The sequence below is a fragment of the Antechinus flavipes genome, chromosome 2 (assembly GCF_016432865.1).
Source record: "Antechinus flavipes isolate AdamAnt ecotype Samford, QLD, Australia chromosome 2, AdamAnt_v2, whole genome shotgun sequence".
Classification (NCBI taxonomy): Eukaryota; Metazoa; Chordata; class Mammalia; order Dasyuromorphia; family Dasyuridae; genus Antechinus; species Antechinus flavipes.
In genome coordinates this window covers 1,482,564-1,494,599 of record NC_067399.1, presented here as the reverse complement: position 1 = coordinate 1,494,599, position 12,036 = coordinate 1,482,564, and the positions used below count along the sequence as shown (strand labels likewise).

The 12,036-nt window shown below is 36.6% G+C and overlaps 1 protein-coding gene across 1 annotated transcript; it reads right to left on the bottom strand.

The window, feature by feature from the left end:
* Positions 1–5,410: 5,410 nt before the first annotated feature.
* Positions 5,411–10,424, bottom strand: LOC127547247 (zinc finger protein 260-like). Its single transcript, XM_051974045.1, has one exon. The coding sequence runs from the start codon at positions 9,790–9,792 to the stop codon at positions 7,927–7,929; it is 1,866 nt and encodes a 621-aa protein (XP_051830005.1). The 5' UTR covers positions 9,793–10,424; the 3' UTR covers positions 5,411–7,926.
* Positions 10,425–12,036: the final 1,612 nt, after the last annotated feature.

The following is a 12,036-nucleotide window of genomic DNA, read 5'->3' as shown; positions in this document are numbered from 1 at the left end:
GTGTCAGTTTCTTTATCTATAAAATGGGCATAGTAATAGTATCTAAGCCCTAGGGTTCTCATGAGGACAAAATGAGACAATATTTGTATGGTGCATGACACACAGTAGGTACTGCATAAATGCCCCAGCAGTCTGTGACTCCAGGAGAGCAGGGGATGTCCCTTCCATCTCTTTTTGTTCCTGGTGCTTAGCCCAGGGCCTGGCATGGAGCAGGCATTTAAATGTCTGCTGTCTTAAACAAGTTCTAAGAAATGGCTCATCAGGAGAATCCCATTGCCCCAAATTACAAACAGTGATTCCTCATAGGATCACAGATCACTGGAAGGGCCCCAAAATGCCATGACGTGCATCTCACTCATTTTGTAAATGGGAAACCAAGACTCCGTGACTACTCCAGGAAACCACTAAGGATATCCGACAAAGAATTCCAAGGCTGGTCTTTCTCCCCAAACCTAGCATTTACTTGGGAACTCCTAGAAGCCTCCTGTAACCACAATTCTCATATTCCTGCTTCCATCCCACCCACCTGGAAAGTAACTCCTCAGGCCTTCGGGGTCCAGCATCCACAGAGCTTCCCTTTGCTCAAAATAAGAGCGCGCCTCTTCTCGGGGAACCATAAGGCCTGGACAGAGAAATGAGGGGTGAAGATGGAGAGAAGTTTGTAATTTCATTCTCTTTAGGGAAAGGATGAGGATCCAGTAAGGCTCCATGTTGAGATTTATCCCATTGTGTTCACACATATCAGTCTATACTCACCCATTAGTGTTTGTAAATCAAGTAACCTAAAATAGGATGTGCCCCATTAGGCTGTTGTACAACTTGTTCTGAGAAAGAGCCACAACCTCAAGCCTGATCTCTGAGGACCTTTGATCTTGGCACACATTCTTCAAAGGACAGACTCTCCATAGTTTCCATTATCAAGAAGTTATAGGGAGCTGCTAGTGCAGTACAGAGAAATCTGGGCCTCGAGTCAGGTGTACCCAACTTGAAATTAAGCCTAGGACAGTTACTAGTTTATAAGTAAATCTGGTAAGTAAATTAAACAGTTTGCTTCAGTTTCCTCAACTCTCCAAAGGGATAATAACAATGTTGCCTAACTTGGAAGTTTAATATGATGTTAATGTGACATAGTATTTCATTTTATCTTTAATTTACAATCATTTCCATAACACAGTACAATGAAAAAGATGATTGAACATGAAACTGTAAATCTTTTTTACGATCTCTTTGGGATACAGACCCAATAGTGGCAGTGGTATTTCTGGATCAAAGGGTATGCAGAATTGGATAGCCCTTTAAGGCTTTTTTCCAAATGGTTCTCCAGAATGGTTGACTCAATTCACAAATCTACCAGCATTACATTAGTTTTCCAAATTTCCCACATGCTCTTCAACATTTATTATATTTCTATTTCAACGACGATACTGTATGAGGATGTATTCTGATGAAAGCGGATTTCTTTGACAAAGCGATCTAACTCAGTTTCAATTGATCAATGATGGGCAGAAGCAACCACACCCAAAGAAAGAACACTGGGAAATGAATGTAAACTGTTTGCATTTTTGTTTTTCTTCCTGGGCTATTTCTACCTTCTGTATCTAAGATATACTGTGACATATTTAACATATATAGGACTGCTTGCCATCTGTGGGAGGGGGTGGAGGAAGGGAGGGGAAAAATCGGAACAGAAGTGAGTGCAAAGGATAATGTTGTAAAAATTACTCTGGCATGGGTTCTGTCAATAAAATCTTATTTAATTAAAAAAACATTTATTATATTCCTTTACTATCATATTGGGAAATCTCATAGGTGTAAGGTGACACCTCAGAGTAATTTTAATTTGCATTTCTGAAATCGATATTTATTTTGAATATTTTTTCATATGACTATACATCGCTTTAATTTCTTCATCTGAAAGCTGCCTGTTAAAATCCTTTGACCTTTTTATCAATTAGGAAATGAGTGGTATCCTTATAATTTTGATTCGGTGGTATGTATATATAAATACAGGGAGGGAGTGAATAAAAACAACAATGTTTGCTGTTTTACTAATGAAGGTTAAGTGACACAAGCAGGTATACATATCTAATAAATGTCTAAGGCAGAATTTGAACTCAAGTCTTTGTGACTTCAAATTCAGAATTGTATCTACTTAAGTGGTTCATTTTCTAATTGTTGAGTTCATGATCTTGGCAGAAAATTGAAGAAGAAATGTCTAACAAATAGTTGAAATGAAGTAAAGGAACTTAGGGAAAGAATAAAGCTAGAAAATTGTTTTTTAAAAAGCCTTCAAAGCTGAGTGAATGAGGTCTGTAAGGGAGAGACAGCATTGAAAGAAGTAGATTTAGAATTGACCTAATGAACATTGAGTAGGAAAAGCAACAGTGAACTATCCTGTCAAGAGCATACAGGAATGGGAGAGGATTATAAGTGGAGCTGAGAATCCCAGCCAGCAACCCAGGATGCTGACGATGCCTTCAGCAGTCCAATTCAAATGAAGGATTGGGCAAATTGGTTTAACTAGCACTTAGCAGCTCCAAGCTGCCCTTAACTAAGAGGATATTGGTACCCTTATCCTAGAGAAGAAGAGGTAAGTCCTCTCACATTTTTGGTCTTGTTTCTTGAGATGTTTTAGACTCTTAGGAAAGAAGGAAATGATAAGGTACAGAAATGTTCCAATTTGGGTCTTAACTGCACAACCCTGAATGCTTAAATCCTTTTGGAAAAAGCAGTGTCTCTGACAGATGAGAATCAATCCAGATTAATAAATAAATAATGAAGAGCCCTAGAGAATCAACTAAAAAACTATTCGAAATAATCCACAACTTTAGCAAAATTGCAGGATATAAAATAAATCCATATAAATCATCAGCATTTTTATACATCACTAGCAAAATCCAACAGCGAGATATGAAGAGAAATTCCATTTTAAAGAAGTGTCAACAGGATAAAATATTTGAGAATCTATCTGCCAAGGGAAAGTCAGGAACTATATAAGCAAAACACTTTCCACGCAAATAAGGTCAGGTCTAAACAAGTGGAAAAATATGAAGTGCTCTTGGATAGGTCAAATGAATATAATAAAGATGACAATACTACCTAGACTAATCTATTAATTTAGTGCTGTACCAATCAGACTCCCAAGAAACTATTTTACTGACCTAGAAAAAATATCAAAATTCAACTGGAAGAACAAAAGGTCAAAACATTTCAAGAGAATTAATAGGAAAAAAAAAAAAGCAAAGGAAGTGGCTTAGCTGTATCAGATCTAAAACTATATTATAAAGAAGCAATCATCAAAACCATTTGCTACTGACTAAGAAACAGAGTTGTTGATCAGTGGAACAGGTTAGATTCACAGGACAAAATAGTCAATGACTACAATAATCTAGTGTTTGACAAAGCCAAAGATACCAGCTTTTGGGATAAAAATTCATTATTCAAAAAAAACTGCTGGGAAAATTGGAAATTAATATGGTAGAAAGTAGGCATAGACCCCCATTTAACACCATCTACCAAGATAAGGTCGTAATGGGTTTCTGATCTAGACATAAAGAATGATATTATAAATAAATTAGAAGAACATAGGATACTTGACCTCTCAGACCTGTGGAGGAGGAAGGAATTTGTGACTGAATTGATTCATTTATCAATAACCATTTGATATTTTAAATCTATATCATTTATTATTTTCTAATTTTGCTTGTATTGGGATTTTGGGGAAACCCTTGTGTAGGAAAAGTTGCTAATGAAAAAAAAAAAAACTTCTAGAAGGTGATGCAATTATACCTTTACTAAATTAACTCCCTTTGGATCTGGATGCCAAATGATGAATTCAGCTGCTCAAGAGTAGGGTTACAATACTTGGCAACTCCAGTATGTATTTGAACATTCTTTGTTTTAAAACAGTACTTTAAGATTTGGGGAGGGGAAGACCTTGAAAATTCTCCCTATGTAGAAAGACCTGGGATTTAACAGGTGAGTTCTCTTTGGAAAAGGTCAGAGAATCTTATTAGCCTTGGGGAAGACGTTGCTAAAGGAACACTATCCAATTCTGACTAAGAAAGACCTCTCAGTATTCAAGGTGTTTAGAAGTTTATTCCTATGTTTGTGGCAGCCCTCTTTCTAGGGGTCAGAAACTGGAAACTGAATAGATGCCCATCAATTGGAGAATGGGTGAATAAATTATGGTATATGAATGTTATGGAATATTGTTGTTCGGTAAGAAATGACCAACAGGATGATTTCAGAAAGGTCTGGAGAGACTTACATGAACTGATGCTGAGGGAAACGAGCAGGGCCAGGAGATCCTTATATACTTCAACAATAATATTATATGATGATCAATTCTGATGGACCTGGCCATCCTCAGCAATGACATGAACCAAATCAGTTCCAATGGAGCAGTAATGAACTGAACCAGCTATACCCAGCAAAAGAACTTTGGGAGATGACTAAGAACCATTACATTGAATTCCCAATCCCCATATTTTTGCCTGCCTCCATTTTGGATTTCTTTCACAGGTTAATTGTACAATATTTCAGAGTCTGATTCTTTTTGTACAGCAAAATAACAGTTTGGTCATGTATACTTATTGTGTATCTAATTTATACTTTAATATATTTAACATCTACTGGTCATCCTGCCATCTAGGGGAGGGGGTCAGGGGAAGGAGGGGAAAAATTGGAACAAAAGGTTTGGCAATTGTCAATATTGTAAAATTACCCATACATATAACTTGTAAATTAAAAGCTATGAAATAAAAATTTAAATTTAAATAAAAAAAGAAGTTTATTCCTAATATAGAAATGATTGTTATCTGATAAGATTGACCATTGATGGCAAAAATTTTAAAAATGACTCTAGAAGAATCTGTGTATAAGTTATGCCTTTGATCCATTTTTAGTCTCAGCAACTTGATTCAAGTTGATCACCTGAATGACAACTTTCCTTACCCTCAAGAGTGGGACAAGACTAAATGACTTAAAAACAAATGCTCTCCAAGCTTACAGCCTCCTTTACGGTGAGACCAAGGCCTGCTAGGAACTCATAGTGTTCAGAGCCTCAACTATCACTCTAAATCACGAAGACTCAACTCCCTGTATTTAAATCCTGTCTCAAATTAGGTGTGTAGCCCGGCCACCTCACTGAATCCTGTTTGCCTGAGTTTCCTCCTCTATAAAATGAACTGGAAAAGGAAATTTCAAGCCACTTCTAGTATCTTTGCTTCCACTGAAGTGACTGAACAACAAATCAGGCAAAAGACAATCAGGTTTAATTTGATGGCAAGGGCTTCCAAGCATATATTCTATAAACTTAAACCTTCCTTCAGGAGAGATTGTATGAATGTTCTAAAGACCACCAGGCCTAATTGTCACAAGTCAAGTCAAGTCAATTGAGAGACAAAGCTCTGAGCATTAGCAGTTTATTAAGTAAGCACAACTTTAATAGTGAAGAGGAACAATGGATTCTCAATGGAGCTAAAGAACTGAAGGATGAAAGGTTCCCCATTTTAAAGCTAGAACAAAACACAGGAGTTGGTAGGTGGGGAAAACAATCTAAATAGGTAAAGGATTAATAGTATCATAGGGACAGGGACAATTTGATTGGTTGAAAGTCTGAAATGTGAATTGGTAACAAGCTCTTTTTCATCTTGAAAATATTGATACTTTCCATCTAGACCCTGCAGAAATAACTGATAGCAAATTTCCTCCAATTGTACAAAAATAGCTAGAGACAGCATTTCCAGGAATGGCACCATCTTGGCTAGTACACATAACAATAGATGCTTTAGAACAAAATCACAATAGTGAACCATATAGAAAATAATAAGTATCCTGGACATGAAGTGATTTGTAAGTGGTGCTAAGAGACCAATTTCTTTGGAATTTGAGTGTTTTATAAAAATAATGCACTTTTCAACTTAAGCCAGAGTTTTCTTGCAACTAAAAGTGACTGATGGGAAAACTGAACTTTTGCTTTTACCTGAGAGGAATGCTGAACTTGTGAACTCACGAGCTTTTTCATCTGAAGATTATTTTTGTTCTTTTATTCTCAAAGAGGATTGATGCCATTAGCAAGTGATGTCTTGATTTACATATGACTTGGATTTAAGTGAGATAAAACTGGGTAAAGTCATGAGCCTTACTCCATCCTTCAGGACCATCTAAGCCCAGTGGAAAGATATAGGTCAAGACAACTGGTGATGGTCCCCAATTTCTGCCTAATATATCAACCTATCAACAACTGACAGATTGTAGGGTCCCAAAATTGTGTTTTTCCACCGTTAGCACAGATTACAAAGTTAAAAGATTTCACAAGTTCATTTATAGTCCAGTTGGTACCATCTCTGTAGCTGCCTCTCTCCATTTGTTAAGGGAGTCAGATGTTTGCTGACCGATGCACTTTGTGAACTTTGTTGGTGTCCTCTGTTGGGATAATTGGCATTGCTCATTCTTTATATTAAAGAATTATGGGACAAGAAGAGAAGAGGAACTGGTCACATGGTAAGGAAGAGTATTGATGAGTGGATAGCCAGAACACTCCACAAGTGCCCTTGAGATGGTAGGAGAAAGTAAGGAAGGACTCCATCATATAGAATAGATGCTCTGTGATGAACTTTTGTGAAACATAGGCAAGAGTCGCACAGGATGGACAGACAGACATTGCTGGATCTACATTGTTGGAACAATTTTAAATTGAAGAGATCACTCATCAGGATATCTGAGTATTTGAGGGAATCACCATGTAGCAATTTTTTCTTCCTTTTCCTCAACTGAATCTGTCTTCATTCATTTACCCATCCCCATACTTCTTTGCATTCTTCCTATCCACTTTTTCTCATGGCACAATATGCCAATATGTCCATTATCATAATTTGTTTAGATATTCTTCAACTAAAAATCATCAATTTTTTTTTGCTAACAAAAAAACAAACTAAACAAAAATAAAAAATCCACTGCAATGAAAATTTTAGTGTAGATGGAATCCTTTCCCTCGCTTCCTTAGAATGCATGCCTTTCTATTAAAGTCTTTTATCACAAAGTATGAACATTTGGTCACCTTTTAATAAATCCTGATACTAAATAACTTTCAGAACAGTTGGACTATCAATTCACAGCTATATACATTGTATTACTGTGTCTCTAATTTGATTCTCCCCTAACCCCCCAATGCTATTTCCACTTTTTGGAATTATCACTATCAATTTGAGGTATTTAAGATGAAACCTCAGAGTTGAAATCTTTCATTCTTAAAAACATCTTAATAAAATATCTTCTGCCTGAACAAATATAGCAAGAAACCTATTTCATTAGTTGCCCAGAGTTGTTCATTTAGGAAGGATGTGCAAGTTTCCTAACTCAACAAAGATCTAGGTTTAGAATTGCTGATATCTTATTGCCTTTTCCAAACTGCCAATCATATGAAGTCAATTGAGTCATTACCCCTAATCGGAAGCTGAGAACCAATAATAATTGGCATTGAAGCATACGGTTCATTTTAAAACACTTCTTTGGCTTCTTAAAGGATTTAGGGTTGAGACAGAGCCTAGCCCTAATCTAAATGCACTGAGCTCCAGTGAAATTAAATAACTTTTTCAAGCCCAGAGTATAAGCAGAACCAGAAGTATAACCCATGTCCTGAGTCCAAATATAGTGCTCTTTCCATTCTGCCATGGTGCCTTTCAAGTAGGTGATCAGGTGGCAAAGAAGGATCCAATATGCTTAAGAAGTTATCGGCCCCCTCTAGTCCTCTTTTATTTTCCCTTCCTCACTCTCCCCATAGGGTTATAGTTAGAGCTGGCCAAGTACAAAAGGCATCAGCACTACCACATTTTCTTCCAGGATTCTCTCCCTAATTAATTTTCCTCCTTATTTTAATGCCTTTACATTTCTTCACAGATCTGGCAATTCACAATCAGATTTTTATATAAAACCCTTTCCATATTGGTTGTATTCATAAGGTTTCTCTCCAGTGTGGATTCTGTGATGTTTAGTAAGAGTTCCTTTTTGTCTAAAAGCTTTTCCACAGTGGTTACATTCATAAGGTTTCTCTCCAGTGTGGATTCTCTGATGTTCAGTAAGAACTTTCCTTTCTGTAAAAGCCTTTCCACATTGGTTACATTTATAAGGTTTCTCTCCAGTGTGGGTTCTTTGATGTACAGTAAGAGCTCCTTTTTGTGTAAAAGTCTTTCCACATTGGTTACATAGGTAAGGTTTCTCCCCTGTGTGGATTCTCTGATGTATAGTAAGAGCTTTTCTTTCTGTAAAACCTTTTCCACACTGGTTACATTCATAAGGTTTTTCTCCAGTGTGAATTCTCTGATGTACAGTAAGTGATTCCCTTTTGGTAAAAGCCTTTCCACATTGGTTACATTTATAAAGTTTCTCTCCAGTGTGGATTCTCTGATGTATGGTGAGAGATATCCTCTTTGTAAAAGTCTTTCCACATTGGTTACATTCATATGGTTTCTCTCCAGTGTGGATTCTTTGATGTCCAGTAAGAGAGTCCTTTTTTGCAAAAGTTTTTCCACATTGGTTACATTCATAAGGTTTCTCTCCAGTGTGGATTCTCTCATGTAGAAGAAGACTATTCTTATATTTGAAAGTCTTCCCACACTGGTTACATTCATAAGGTTTCTCTCCAGTGTGGATTCTCTGATGCACAGTAAGAGTTCCCTTTTTGCTAAAAGCCTTTCCACATTGTTTACATTCATAAAGTTTCTCTCCAGTGTGGATTCTCTGATGTTTAATAAAACTATCCTTCCATGTAAAAGTCTTTCCACATTGATTACATTCATAAGGTTTTTCTCCAGTGTGGATTCTATGATGTTTAATAAAACTCTCCTTCCATGTAAAAGTCTTTCCACACTGTTCACACTCATAAGGTTTCTCTCCAGTGTGGATTCTCTGATGTCCTGTAAGAGCACCCCTTTTGCTAAAAGTCTTTCCACACTGTTCACACTCATAAGGTTTCTCTCCAGTGTGGATTCTTTGATGTTTAGTAAGAGCTCCCTTTCTTCTAAAAGTCTTTCCACATTGTTCACACGCATAAGGTTTCTCTCCAGTGTGGATTCTTTGATGTCCAGTAAGAGTTCCCTTTTCTCTAAAAGTCTTCCCACATTGATTACATTTATAAGGTTTCTCTCCAGTGTGGATCCTCTGATGTCCAATAAGAGTACTCTTTTTTCTAAAAGTCTTTCCACAATGCTTACATTCATAACGTTTCTCTCCAGTGTGGGTTCTCTGATGATCAATAAGACATTGGTTATTTAAAAAAGCCTTTCCACACTGGTTACATTCATAATGTGTCTCTCCAGTGTGGATTATCTGATGTCTAATAAGAGCCCCATTTTGTCTAAAAGCCTTTTCACATTGGTTACATTCATAAGGTTTCTCTCTAGTGTGGATTCTTTGATGGTCAATAAGACTGTTCCTATGTCTAAAAGCCTTCCCACATTGACTACATTCATAAGGTTTTTCTCCTGTGTGGATTCTCTGGTGTGTAGTAAGAATTCCTCTTTTTAAAAAAGCTTTCCCACACTGGTTACATTCATAAGGCTTCCTTGCAGTGTGGATTCTCTTGTGTATAATAAGAGTTTCCTTTTTTATAAAACCTTTTCCATATTGGTTACCTTCATAGTGTCTCTCTCTAATCTGGATTCTCTCATGTAATTCACAGATTTCTCTCCACGTAAAGTCACAGGGACCATCACACATGAGTTTTTGTTTGTGAGATATGAACACAGAATGGCTTAGCCCTGCAGGAGTTTTCTTCATTCCAAGTCTCATCTCTGCTTCCAAAAAAGAAAGAAAACAACAAACAATTAAAGAAATATAAACATGATGCAGGGCATATATATATGTTTATTTATTCATATCCCCTTCCCCTCATGAGCAAAAGAGAAACTCTGTTATTTTCTCTTTTTCTAGGCAAAGAGAAAGATTCTAAATGGGCAGAAGCAATCACTTTAAATTTCATTAGTTTACATTCCAAACGTAATTTATTTTTTAAGGATCTTCCTGTATACTTACAGTGGAACCTCACAAGAAACCTGTGACAACACTGAAAGTGCCTTCATTCTGATTAGGTGCACAACTCAGGTCACAATGGTTGAGGGACTTGACCTCAATCCCAGCAGCTTAGACTAAGATTTACATCCTGTGAATGGGTATGCTCTGCCTAGAGTATTTGACAAAAGATCTCCACCCTCAATTTTTTCCTTTCCCTTTGATTATTTGTACTTTCAATGCTTTTTCCATAGATGTCATGTGGTGCATATATACTAGTCAAGTTATTTTATGATCCATCCTATCTATAACCATAACAAATTTTCATGATAATCACTTTCAATTTTATTTTTTTTCTATTACATTATCTGAGGTCATATTCAGAAGGCTAACCCACTTGTTATTTGTAACAATATAATTTGTAACTTATCCTGAATATAACTTATATCAAAAGTGATTTTGTTCTGACACATTACTTTTTTTTGTGTTAGTTAATAGTTATTTCTTTTTTGAACAATTATCATGGGGTAGTTAGGTGGTGCACTGGATAGAGTCCTGAAGTCAGGAAGACCTGAGTTCAAATTTGCTCTCAGACACTTAACACTTCCTGGCTGTGTGATCTTGGGCAAGTTACCTAACCTCAATTGCCTCAGGAGAAAAAAATAACTTTATCATTATATGTCCCCTGCATAGCACAACAAACACAATTTAAAAAAAAAATGTATGAAAATATCCACAGTTGAAAATGTGTTTCATATAGAAAATTGAGCTCCTCATGCTGTGATATGGAAGGCTGATCCTTTCCCTTTTAGAAGTTCACAAACCCCTTGAAGGATTGAGATAACGATTCAAGAGATCTGACCCAAAAATGTCTTAGCAGCACCTTCAATGGTAAATAAGTGTTTGATTTGATTATACAGGTAGCTGTCCTCTGGGACAACACAGATGTGCATATTTCCACTTTAATAACTGTCTTTCAATGATTTCAAGCTCTCATAATCACCCACACACTGTTGTCGAGGACTATGCAGTGATCCCATCAAACTCCGGATGCTTCTAAGCACAATATGACTTTTGGTTTCTCAAAATGACATTACAGTGTTTCCAGCATTTCAGGAAGGTTGAACATTCATATACAAATGGCCATAGGAGTGCAAAGACCCTTGGGCCTGTCTCTCCCTGGACCAGTGAAGTTCTCTTCTTCCAGGGTTACCTAGCAACTGCATCTCTAACTGCCTGAGCAAGATGTGACCTGGGTCTGCATTCCTGCAGCAGTATTGGCAGGTTACTTGAAAACCATGGTCAAGAGGCAGGGATAGAAGAGGCCATCATGAAATCACCATAGAAGGCTACAACCTTTCAGAAAATCAGATCTTAAAGTCTGCTCATTGATATGTGTAAGCTTATTTTCTAATTTGAACGTTTATGTTGATTATGTTTCTCTTCTTCTATTTGGCTGTTTCTGGTCATTCAGTTACTATCCTTTCAAAGGTTGTGAGTATGTAAATATTATAGAAAAGCAACATAAAGCAATATTTTAAATTGACTCTTGAGTACATTTGTCATTTAGTACAATACTTGTCAAGAGCCAATATAAATATAAATCTTTTTTTTTTTTAACAGTAATTAGCAATTGCTTTGAATGGCTAGAGTTTAAAAAATGAATTTCTATGTTTCCACAGGAGTTTGTCCAATTCTCCTGTTTTCTACCACATATATGACTGTGTTCATCATATCTGTTTCAAAATCAAAATACAGTTACAGTGGATAGAATATGGATAGGGCCTTGAATCAGAAATCCCAGGGTTTTAATCCCACTTCAGAAATTTGCTGTTACAGGACCAAGTTATAGTTACAGGTCAAGTTATAAGACCTCTGTTAGATTCATTTTTTTTATCTGTCAAATTAAGTCCTCAGATTCTCATGATGATAAAATAAGATAATGCAGAGCATGGCACATAGGGCTGTATACATGCTAGCTATTTTACTTCACCTTTTCCCTTTCCTCCCCAGTTCTGCTCTCCT